The sequence below is a fragment of the Uloborus diversus genome, unplaced genomic scaffold, assembly GCF_026930045.1.
Source record: "Uloborus diversus isolate 005 unplaced genomic scaffold, Udiv.v.3.1 scaffold_701, whole genome shotgun sequence".
NCBI lineage: Eukaryota > Metazoa > Arthropoda > Arachnida > Araneae > Uloboridae > Uloborus > Uloborus diversus.
In genome coordinates, this window is record NW_026558903.1 from 66,888 (window position 1) to 79,868 (window position 12,981).

At 32.3% G+C, this 12,981-nt stretch overlaps 1 protein-coding gene across 1 annotated transcript in view; it reads left to right on the forward strand.

Annotated features, from left to right (window-relative positions):
- Positions 1–334: 334 nt before the first annotated feature.
- Positions 335–12,981, forward strand: part of LOC129233758 (scm-like with four MBT domains protein 1) — a 30,161-nt gene continuing 17,514 nt past the window's right edge. Inside the window, exons 1-8 of the mRNA XM_054867738.1 lie at positions 335–539; positions 673–770; positions 1,399–1,494; positions 1,779–1,926; positions 7,465–7,590; positions 9,466–9,545; positions 9,635–9,703; positions 12,731–12,954. Of these exons, the coding sequence (XP_054723713.1) occupies positions 335–539; positions 673–770; positions 1,399–1,494; positions 1,779–1,926; positions 7,465–7,590; positions 9,466–9,545; positions 9,635–9,703; positions 12,731–12,954 (1,046 nt within the window). The remainder of the gene's footprint in view (positions 540–672; positions 771–1,398; positions 1,495–1,778; positions 1,927–7,464; positions 7,591–9,465; positions 9,546–9,634; positions 9,704–12,730; positions 12,955–12,981) is intronic.

Here is a 12,981-nt window from a genome sequence, read left to right on the forward strand (position 1 = left end):
CACTTTTTGGAAAAAAAAAATCCCATATGTTAGGAGTTGTAACAAAAGTAAATTAAATACCTTTTAAACATGTTTTTAATGTCAATTCATGATATTAAAAACATGTTCCTATCCTGGATATAAATAACTGTAATAAGTACAAAATAGCTCATGCTTGTATGTGGGTTCTTCTAAAAAATGAATGTCACTAACTAGTCAATTATGTTTTACAAACAGACATTTTTATTATTGTATAGCTATTTCATATGTCTCGAAATTATTTCTATTGTATTACACAATTATTTCTATTGTATTGAAGGTGGAACACAGTTTGAACACTGGTCTCCAAATCGGAATGAAGCTAGAAATTCTAAATCAAGAAACAAAAGATGTGTACTGGATTGCATCTGTAGTTATGACTTGTGGGGAATTGCTAACTCTCAGATTCTTTGGTTATGGTAACGATCGATCTGCTGATTTCTGGTTCAATGCAAAATCAGGAGAGTTTCATCCAATTGGTTGGTGTTCTGCTAATAATAAAAAGTTGTGGCCCCCGAAAGGTATTTGGTTTTGTTTCCCTTTTGTTTTTATTGTTTCATTTACTGTTGTTACTGATTGGAAAATGATACTAAATTAAACCAGTATTCAAAATTTTACGAGTATTTAATATTAAAATTCTTTTTTTATTTGTAGGTGTTTTGGAAAAATGTCCTGATGTCAATACTTTGCTTTCGGATGTTAAAATTGAAATAACTAAAGCAGAGAACATCCCAGCTTTTATTTCAAATGAGGTAGGAATTTTTCATTGGATTCTGTTTTAGCTTTTATTGATTAAACAACTGCTTTAGATTTTTATCTGCAAGTGTTTGCATTTTTGCCATTGTTTCTTTCTACCCTTTTATTTTCTTACTTTTGATGTTGAACTAAAAAATACCATGGGAGCTCTAATTTTTTATTCACATATAAGCGTTTGCCTTAGTTTCATACTTCTTGTCAGTTAGCTTAATTTTCATTAGGAAAAAACTTTTTTTTTAATTGCATTTTTTAAAATGATACATAGAGAGATGGATGATAAAAGAATGTTTGGACAATAGTAAAACAAAAAATCTTATAAAGATTTTTGTATGTATTTCGAGAGTTTCTTTTGCTTAAAATTTTTTTAAATTGATATTTTAGTTAGAAATAACATCTTTCTAAAATTAAAAAAAAACTTTATGAAACCATTGAGACATGTCACTGGAAAATTCCCTATCTGATCCAAATAATTTCTTAATATGAAGAACATTTGAATGAGAGCATGTGATTTTATGTCATAAAAAATATATACAGTAACAAATTGAGATTTTTATTAAAAAAAAAACTATGCATTTACTTGTGATTTAATATTATAATTTTTAATTTGTGATGTTTATTCCACAGCTTGATGCTGGTATAATACCGATTGATCTAATAAAGGTCGGAATGAAAGTTGAAATTTCTGAAGTTTTTAACCCACAAAACATATGGATTGCAACTGTATGTATTTTTGCTGTGTATATATTTTATCTTTGCTTGTGTTGATAGATACTGTGGCTAAATATATGTATTATGTGAATTGCTTTTTAATGCAAGCAAAAGTAATCTCATTCTGTCTTTACTTTTTACACATTTTCAAATATATTAGTGTTAATTACATAACTGAAGTATAAGGGGGGGTATGAATTAGTGGCAAATAATTCCCCTTTTTTATTTTCAAAATAATAATTTGCAAAAACTTCAGAGTTGTGTACACCTCACCAATATTATTTTTTCAAATGCAGATTTTACAAAATGTTGGAGGACGTTTGCAACTGAAATATGATGAACTGAAATCTTCACATGAAAAATTTTGGTTGTTTTACCTTTCTGACCGATTATTCTCCATAGGGCATGTAGCTGAGCATAACTTAACATACTCTGCACCTAAAAGTAAGCTCTTTTTTATTTGAGAATGAATGTTTATGAAATGCTGTTCATATAGTCAATGTAACTATTGCAAGGCATCGTTTATACATTTTGCAAGAAACTCATATAAAAAAAAATCTTAAAAGAATGGATGTATTTTAATAACAAACAATAAAATTTTAATGTAACTTAATGTTGTATGAAAAGTAAAATAACATAACGAACTGAAATGAAGCATGCAGTATTTTTTTTTTTTTTTTTTTTTTGAGAATGAAATTAATTTATAATTTGCCACCTTAACCTTATCCTTTAAGTAACTACAAAATTTTTTTTTGCATATTGTTAAAACCTGTCGAAGCTTGTTGAAAACTTAGCAGTGGATTTCAAAGAACCTCTTTCCAAAGTTTCTTCATTGAAATCGTCTCATGTATTGTTTACTAGTGGTACCCGCACGGCTTTGCCCGTAGTAGAAATTTAAAAGGTATTTTGGTTCATCTGTATAGTTACAAATAATGCATGGTGAATTTCTCGCCAATTGTCTTGCCCATGTTACGGTTCCACATTATGATAACTTGGTAATTTACTCGTCCATCTTATAATAATGCTGCTCGGGAAAATGTTCTTAAAATTGGAATAGAAAAAGAACAGAATCGAATTTTTTAAAAACCGTTTCCTAGGTGTACACTCCCATGCTGCAAACTAACTTGGTGCCAAATTTCATGAAAATTCGCCAAACGGTCTAAGCGCTATGCGTGTCACAGAGATCCAGACAGAGACTTTCAGCTTTATTATTAGTAAAGATAGTGGACATGATGCATTCTTCAACACGTTTCTCAAATACTTCAAGTCATCTTCCTTATCACTCAAATTTGACCAGTTTTCAGGTCTACAATCACAAGGAAAAGGTTAATCACGGCATTTTCTCGCTGTTTATACCCTGCTTTAACATAAACTTGTAAAGAAAATAATCCCAAGAGAACTAATGTAATGCATTATACATTTAGCTTCTTAAAAATTTCTTTTGCTTTCTCTATAAATAAAGGACCACTGGTGGTTATGTCAACACTTCTACACTAATTGAATGAATGTAAAAGCCCTTTCTCTATATCAAGAAATTTTCTGCTTTGACTCGCATTTTTTTTTCGAAGCTCTGGCACCACTTTGATGCTGCCTTTTCTCAATGATTTTGTGCATTGCACGTTTAAAGTTGAAGTTACTATTGGGGCAAACCTAACTTGGCAGCATTGTAACGGCTACATAAATCCTAATCACAGCATTACGCTGCCAATTTTAGTTAGCTGCAAATATAGTAAACCTAATTATTTGGTGAATCCAGTGTCAGATCTTCGATGTTTATGATCCGAGGTGAATCTTGCATCTGCAGCCTCTTACCCATCTTCCTTCATGTTTTTATACCGAAATCCAACGGAAAAACCACACAGATATAGAGTTAGTTTACCCCCCCCCCAAAAAAAAAGTTACTTTCTAGGGCAAGGGCTTGCTCCCCCTAGATGCAGCACTGGCAGGATCTACTCTTTTTAACTGTTGGTTTTCATCCACTTGTTTTAAATGAACATTATTTCCTTCAACAACAGAGATTTTCTTTCATGTGAAGTCACCGTAAATGCTTGTGAATGATAGAATTCAAAGACTTCGGTACGCAGACGGGAAAGGAGCTTACCCCTGCTTTATTCCAGGTATTACAAGAAAACAACCTTATGGTACAAGTGAGTTTTTTTCCCCTTTTGTTTAAGCGTACTGCTTTTGTTTAGCTGGTGAGGTGTGAGTCCAGATTATATACAATTCCTAAGATTGGTCAAGTGGCAGTTTAGAATCTGAGGGTAAATTATGCATTTTCTCTCTCCTTGACTTGGAGAACAACAAAGTGTCAGTGAAATTTGAGATTTCAGGAAAACGTGTAAGCGATGTTATTTAACTTTAATATTGATTGGATTTTCCTTGTATCATTTAACCAAATATATAAATGATTAGAACTTATAAATGGTGCTGTACTATATTATTATTATTCTTTGATACATTACATAATTTCGAATCTTTAGAATACCATGTTTGTGTAGTCATTGATTCACTGAATGTTTACTGATCTTGAATTGAAAATATATAAGAGTATTAAGAAAACAATTATGTGCTACCATCAGTTCATGCTTTCAAAACTGAATGATTTTCTTATTAGTAGTTTCAAAGTAGAAAATTCATTTTATTGAGGTTTGTTTCAAATAAACAATTTTATTAAAATTATTCTACTTTCACATGAAACATTCATATTAATTATGTTCCTTGTCATAGATGTATTTTAGTGGTATAAAGTTAATGCCATAATATATGTGAAAACACATATCATCAAACACATATAATCTCTTCAATTATATTAAGCAACTGTGGAGATTTTTTTCCCTCCCCCCCCAGAGGCGCCGACTTGCAAAAATTATTGAGGGGGCTAGACATCACCGGGGGGTTTAGGTGGTTATGCAATCCCACGGAGGTTCCCCCCCCCCCCCCCCCCCCCCCGCTCCCAAATAACGGTCAGATTTTTGTACCTTGAAAATGCCAATTTACATTTTCTGGTGTTTAATTTAAACAAACAAATGTGACATGGCGTTTTTAATGTAAAACAATCTAAAAAATGGTATTCAAATTTTCTAGTTCAACTAGATCATGTCACGTGTCTTAGAAAGAGACGTTTTTTTGTTCTTTTCTACAGGGAGCCGTGCAGTGCCGTAGCGAAAGCGAAGCATTGAAAAGGTAGGGCACTTGACTTGCATGGAAGGGCACTCCTAGAGATGTCGACTTAAAAAAAATATTGTAAGGGGGGGGGGGGGTATTGCCGCGGGAAATTTTCTAAATTTGAGATCAAAAATAGTGAGCTTCAAAGTTTTTTTTAAGCATTTTAAAGTCAGAACTCCGAAAACTCGACAAGAATGACACATATTTTTTGGCTGTGAAAAAATGAAATAATAAATACAAACACGCACAGTAATTTTGTAAAAAGGTAATTTAATTAACGCATGTTTTTTAAGACCAGTTGTTTTTTTTATAAGTGATATCGGCTGACATATTCAAGTGTAAGCGCAGTTTCTCAATGTGTAGGTCATTTTTGAAAAACTCACCTGAATTTTCAAAATTTGTTTCACTTTTGTTTAATAAAAGCAAACATTCTTGTTCAACTGCAATGACCTATGTAAGTCCAGTTGATGTAAACCGCCCAATAATGCAAGATTGTACCATTTCACAAACCTCAATATATTGCCTTGTAATACTTTGGGATTTTAAGTGTGCAGTGAGCTGGCTTTGTTGTTTTTATACTTCTTTGGTATACGTCGATTCCGAGGAAGCGAAGGATCATCATTTTGTGAATGTTTCCTTTCAAACACAATTCCCAAAAGCATTCAAAACTATCACGCCTCCCATTTAATATATAAATCAAACCCTCATATATTTTTCCAGATCAGCAACACTTAGAAGAGCGCGCCGCAGCGCTGCCCACTAGCAAGACTTGATCGTAAGTTCACGCACTGGGACAAATTCTTAGTGTGCTTGCAGCACCGTAACACCATCATTATTCACACCACTCGTTTTCAGTTTATCTGCTTACTACCATAATAATTATTTGTTTTAACTCATTACTGAATGTATTTTACAAGGTAAACTATCTTCAAACAAGGAAAATAAAAGATAAATTTATGAGTTTAGAAAGCATAATATGACTAATAACTTTTGATTTATTGCAGGGGCTCTGCCCCCTCAAAAATATTTTTGAGGGGGCTCAGGCCCCCTCAGGCCCCATGGAGTCGGCGCCACTGCTCCCCCCTCTCTTTGAATGTGCTTAGAAGTATTATACTTGTATAAATTCCTTATCTATTATTTACACCATGGCAGTATTGAAAATGCATGATTTGATTTTGTCCCAAAATTTTCTCTTTCCATGCATGCAATTGTAAAAAGCTGCTTTTTGAAAGTTATCTAAAAAATTTTAGGGTATGTTTATGTCACTAAAAAAATAACAGATCTGTTAGCATTCCACTAAAGTTCTAATTTTAAATGATACGTTATAAAATTATTAACTTTCATAGCATGCATAAAAAAACCTGATTGAGTTTCTTTGTGGTGTAATTTTTATACCTTTTTAATGCTAAACTAATACTTCCTCAATTGCATAATTGCAGAAACATTTAAAAATGAACAAGAGGAAAAAAGTAAGAAAGAATCTGCCAAAAGTTTTTAAGTAACCCTGGCTGTAGATTATTATTGTGGAAATACATTTTCAAAAAAACCTTACACTAAAGTTATATTTCAGATATGATGGTTTCTGCTTAGCTTTGTATATTTAAGTTTCTTTTTAAATGGAAGCTTTGATTTTTCAGGTTTGAAAAATAACCATACTGAAGAAGAGTTAAGATCGGTGCTAGAACAATCTCTCAAAGATGCAAAAAGTTTTCCTTTTCCATCTCATGTTCTCCGGGTAAAGTAGATTATTTTTTAAGTATAGTAATTCCTTGTTATATCGCGCCTCGTTGTATCGCACATTCAGATACATCGAACTTTTCTTTGTCTGTCTCCTGAAAAAATAAATAAAATAAAACTTAGCTTTAAATAAGATCTCTTAAGTAGTAAAATCATTGTACTTCCTAGGAATATTACTTTCTTCCCTTTTCAGCCAATAGTGAAACAGAAATATATCCCATTTTGAGTTTGCTACATTTCAAAAATTAATTAAACAAATACAAATACAAAAGTGACGACCAGCAACAGGCTCTGCGCCCAGCTAGACTGGAGTATTTAAATTCTTATTTGACCAAAAACCTATTGATATATTTTAGATGTTTTATTTGTTGTCTCTAAGCATTTGCTGATACAATATTCTTTTATTAATTTTCCTCAGAAATTCAACTTAGTATAAAACTACGCTAGATTAATTTTAGATGCACATAATTAGCTACTTGAAGGTTAGAGGGATAGCTGTTTTTAATGACCTCGGTTATATTGCATTTCTGGATATACTATCGCACTTTTTTATTATCTCCCAACAAGCGCAATAAAAAATATTTTAAAAATCTTGAGAGTGTGGCTCCTTGCATATGAGTAGAAAACTCCCTATGTTATTTATAATTATTTAAGTTAAATTCAAGGATGTAATTAAGATTAAAAATAAAATTAAGTATGCTTATAATATAGCTTTAATTTGCACTTGAATTTCTGGGGATTCCACATCGCCAATATTGATATATCTATTGGAGTCTGCCGTGACCATTAAAAAAAAGTATAAATGATAGAAGTATATAAATGAGAATGAGAAACATATATGTGTGTGGTGCCTCATTGTACTAAAACTTTTCTATTATTTAAAACATAAGAAGTTCATTTGAATAACTTTTGTAATTTCTTATTATTACATATATATATTTCATATTTTTCAGCCCAAGATTCCATTAGAAAAGCATTACTTCAAAGAGGGAATGAAGCTTGAAGCTGTTGACCCAATTACTTACACGAATTTGTGTCCTGCTACTATTTCTACTGTTTTGAGTGATTATTACTTTTTAGTGTCTATAGATGATTGTGGTTCAAAAAGAGATAAAACAGCTTTGCTTTGTTGCAATTCAAATAGTCAACTCATATTTCCTGTTGGATGGGCAGAAAAACATGAACTTTGCTTAAAGGTTCCTCATGGTAAGACCAATGTGACTATCTTCTCTGTCATGTGCAGTGGCAATGTGAGAAACTCCATCATGGAGGGTGTCCACCATTTTAAGAAAACAACGTTGAAATTACCTCCAGAGGCAAAAAGGTTCCCCATGTCTGCACTAGACTGCCGTAGCTCCTTTAAGTTGATTAAGTAACAAAACAATCTTTTAAAAAAGAAAAATAATTTTAATTTTCATTGTAGGAATTAAATTTTGAGTTCGACAAAGAGAAGTTCAACAAGGAAGAGTTCAGACCCAGGGATCACCTATGCCACTGGTCGTGTCATTTTTCATTGCAGCAAAATGATATGTTGTTTATAACTATATTGATGGTAAACTTGACATTGAAAACAAAACTTAAACTGGCATTTATTTTTAATTAAAATTTGTAAAAAGATATTAAAAAAGCAGTAATAATAACATTCGTTTGGATTGACCATTTTTGGACTTGGTATTGAGCAATCACTCAAAATCTCTTATGTCCTGTGAAGGGAAAAATACTTGAGATATGTTTTTTAATCATCAGGTTTTTGGAAAACTCAACAAGTTATTCTCACCAAAATTCAGTTTGTATACATAAATTGTTTAATGAAAAATGTAAAAAATATTAGAATAATTGGAAAAACAATGACTTAAATATGCACAAAGGCTTAAATAAGTAAAGTAAATAATGAAAAAATCAGGAAAAGTAAAATTAAATGTTTCTGCTTCGAAAGCAGACCCCCTGCTGTCAAAGTGTGCATTTGTTCCAAAACAGAAGAAAAGTGCAAAGAATATACCTTCTGTTGAAACCTGGCACGCCTCTCTGCTTTTCTTGCCCATTGCCTCATTCAATACTTACATGGAAAGAGGAAAGACAAACTACATGGAGATTCTCCTTAAGCTCCTGCTCTTGGCTTCCTTAAGAGGTTATCTACCTCCAGCTCAGTCACTTCCCATGCCGGGCTGATGAGTGCTAATAAGCACGAAACTGCTGCCCTTGGCTGGAATGACTGAGTTGGCGGTGTATTTCATGTACATGCAGATGTTTCTCAAACTGGTTCTACTGCCATGTTTTCAAATGAATAAATGTCAATTCTAACTTACCCTTATGCAAACATTTCAAAGTAACAAAGGTTTTTAAAAAAAAATTTTGAAATGAGGATAAAAAGTATACATGATTATTCATTTTATGGAAAGAACAAGGAAATAAATTCTCTGTGAGATCCAAAGCAGGGTCATGACCCCCTCCCCCCCAGCAACCAAATATAGCCTAAAACTATTTTTTGAACTTGTATGTTGAAAAACTTGCCCCGGACCTCCCATTTTAGCCCTAAAACTGGATCACACCCTAGGGGAGTGGTTTTGGTGTTGAAACCCCTCCCAGAACTCCTAGGTATTATCCCCCCCCCTACAAATCAACGAGAGAAAACCAGTGCTTAAATTTTTCCTGAGTGGAATAGGTTTTAAGAAAACACTTTATTGCTTTTATATCATGGAGCAGTTACAAATTACTTCCCAATTCTTAAACATAACAAGTAATATTTTGTGATGAGCTCTTGTACTGGTATAAGAAGACTAAAATAGTCTTACTAAAGGGCAAAAGGAGTTATGGTTACTCAGCGCTGCATAAATCCTTTTCAAGGAAACCTAGGGGATACACATGATTAATTACTAAGGCACAGAAACTATTTAATTAAACATATTGACTAATGTTTTTGCATTACAAATGATCAAGAACAAGAACAATATATTTTTATTTTGAACCCCTCCCCCCTCCCCCAGAACATTTTTCTAGCTGCGCCACCGTTTGTGATAAAATGCTCTTTTTTTTCTCTTGTCTGCGCTATCTTTCATTTTCAAAGGCTTTCTTCTTTTACAGGTTACACTGATGCTTTCTCATGGAATGATTATCTTAAGCGTTTCAAAGCTTTTGCTGCGCCTGAAGAATTATTTTCAGAAGTATTCTTTTTTCTTAAGTTAGAGTTAAAGTAGTGAACTTAAATGTTATTTTTTAGTTTAATTTGATTGGTATTCATGTATTTCATTAGAGCTTTGAAAATGATGAGTTTGAAACAAGTATGAAGTTAGAAGCTGCTGATCCTCTTCATCCTGAAAATGTAAGTTTGTTCGTTTTCAAATTTTCATTAACCATTAATTATGTGAGTTTAGGCTTTTTTTTTACTTATATTTACAGAATTGATGGGTAATTAAAAATTGCTTAATATGTCTTCTTGAAAATGAAGTGAATTAAAGCACCAGTTATTTTAAACAATAAAAATAAAATTTTACATGTATGGATTATTTACTAATTCCTGAATAGTATATTAGCTCAGAGCTTTTAGAAATATCAAAAATAAATATGTTAGAAACAATTTTAAGAGGGAAATGTGGTTTAAAATTGCTATTCACTTAAATTTTCTCTTTTGCTGTATTGATTGTTTTTGTTAAAATTTAAGTATTATTATACATTTTCATAAAAAAATATTTGTATTGCTCAATATTTATAAAAAACTTCTTGGTCACAATTTTGGTTAAAAAAGGTTTTGAAAGTTATGCTGGTTTGCATTTTGTGAATGAAATTCCCTTTCAAAAGAAAAAAAAAATCTGTTTGTTATAATTTGCCTTTTATTCCTTAGTTTAGAAGGAAAACTTTGTTTCTTTCCTTTTCAATGACCTAAATTTTGTTTCAAAATCCTTTTAGTCTTAAGTTTTAGGCTCTTTAGTTAGCCTTGTGAGTTTCAACATCAGGAACTTTTCTTTTTGTAATTATTATCGTCATCAATAGCTGTCTTAAAGAGAACCCTTTCTCTTTTAAGATTTTAAACTTTTCTCTTCTATCTGTTGCCTACATTTTCAAGTTTCCTTAAGATCCTTTCCCACCTGGTTTTTCTCTCTTGATTGGGGTCTACTTCTTACTCATGAGCATCCAGAGTTCTTTCTAGCTATATTTTACCTTTTTTTTTCTGTTCCATCCTTCATATTGTCTTAACACTTGGTTCTCCTTTTTATTTCAGTATCACAGGTGCTTTGCTTACCATAAGAATAAACTTATTAGACAATGATTCCTTCTTCTGTATAGGGTTTCTCATTGCTGAGATCAGATTCATGTGGGAGCCTAGAAAATCACTTTGATTTGTTATTTGATATCAACAGCAGGGAATTAAAAATCCATTTTTATGGCAAATTTTTGAATAAAAGCCAAAATGTGATTTGCTTGGTTATTTTTCTCTGATACTGTAAAAAAACATTTAAATGATGTTTCATTCATGAATTTTTATGAAGTACAGTGATCTCTCACTTATATGCGACCAAACGGGACAACGAAATTTTCGCGCACAAGTGAAATTCGCGTATAAGTGAAAAACGCAAAAACTAGAATAAATTTAATAAATGCAATAAGTTAACATCAGTTATAGTAATACTAATAGTATACTACTAGTACTAATGAATAAATTCGCACATAACTTCCATTTATACATTGTGATTTAATAAAAAAGCCAAATTTGAAGTTGTACGTTTTGTCATTTTTTATGCACTGTACAGTACGTAAGCGAATTCCCGAAAACTTAAAAAAATGTCGTATGATCAGTGCTATAGTCTACGAGGATGCAAAAGATTTTCGATAGGCTATGTCAACGCGTACCGCTTGAGCACGATTTTTAGTGACATCAACCTTTTTGTATGTAACCTGTTCTCCCCTCTCGAAGTCAATCACAAGACTAATTCCAGCCCCTATTGCACACTTGTGCAAAAAAAAAAAAAAAAACACACACACACACACACACGTTCTTTGAAGAATCTGAACAATGGAATAACGTCGTGTGAATGTATTTCAAGAGAAAGAACAAGAAGGGTACAAATCCTCCGATAAGCAAAGCGTGAATTAAACGATTTAACTAAAATTGAAAAAAATTATTGCGCATAAGTGAAAAGTGCATTTTAGGTTTTGCATATAAATGAACAAGAGTTAACATTGTTTTCCTATATCGCTGGCCGCGGCCCTGAGAAAAACGCGCATAAGTGAAAAACGCGTATAACAGAGGTTGCGTATGAGCGAGAGATCACTGTACTATGGTAATTATGACATGCACCCCCGCCCCCCTCCCCCCCAAAAAAAAACATTTAGAACTAATGTATATGATCCAGCAATTTTTTATATTAAAATAAATGTTTTCTTTTCTGGTTTTAATGGAGCAACTAAACTGTTTCAGAATTCTAACAGAATCAGAGTTTAGGTTATATTGTCATGGAAATATGGATCAGAATTCGACTGAGAAAAGTAATTACTTGAAAAACTACTATCGTGTATACTGCCGTGTGCAGGTAAACGGCAGTATCTGCAGAAATGAGTTTACGAGATATTTGAAGAAATATGTGTCGGATTCAGTACTAACCATTGGGACATCTTGGAATTAGATGTCTTTTTCGGGTCTTTTTTCTGCGGAAACCAAATAAGCGAGCTTGTACAATAAAGATAAAGTACAATAGATGACAAAAATGCAAAAAAGTGAAAAATGAAAAATTTTCAGTTACTGCCCTTTACCTGCACACGGCAGTATAGTTAAGCATGTGGTGATTTTGCCCAATGTTATTCTGTAATGCATATACTGGAGCTTTAAATACTCTCTTTTTAGTTTTCAGTTTAATTTTTTAGTTATTTGACCATATTTATTGAATCCTCCATGACTGATGAGTTCTGCATTCAACCTTTCCACTTTTTTCTACTAATTGCTGCTTTTGTTTTTCCTTTTTCTCCTTGTTATTCCTAAAAAAGGTTTTAAAACCTGTTATTTTGCCTGTATATTTTAGATTTTCTTGACTTATTAGTTTTGCTGTAATGCGCATCTGTGGGTTTGGTTTGGTTTGGTCTTTTCAATATTCTTCACTTGTTTTATAATTATTATATACATATATATTGGCAGGTCGTTTAGTTGGCCAAAAAGGGGTCGTGACATGAAAAGGCTGGGGACCACTTTTCTAAAACTCGAAACTTTCTTATTTCTGCCGAATTTTATAATATATCTCTTTGAAAACAAATTGTATTATCCAGCTTTATTGCTTTCTTTTAAACTGATTTTTGACATAAAAACATTTTGCTTTCTTTTTTATTTAAAATTTCAATGAACAGTGCCTTATTATTTCAGATAAAAGTTGCAACTATTACAAAAATTGTTGCTCCGCTCATGTGGTTGCACTTTGACAGTGATGATAGTAACAGTTCTAGTTTCATCACCAGCTTAAACTCACTTGACATCTATCCTGTTGGTTGGTGTGACACTAATGGTTATCCTTTACTCACTCCTTCGATTAATAAATCAAAAATTGTGGAAGATATTGCTGTGAATAGGGCAGAGGAAACTAATATGAAGTAAGTATTCTTCTAACTTGTTGTGAT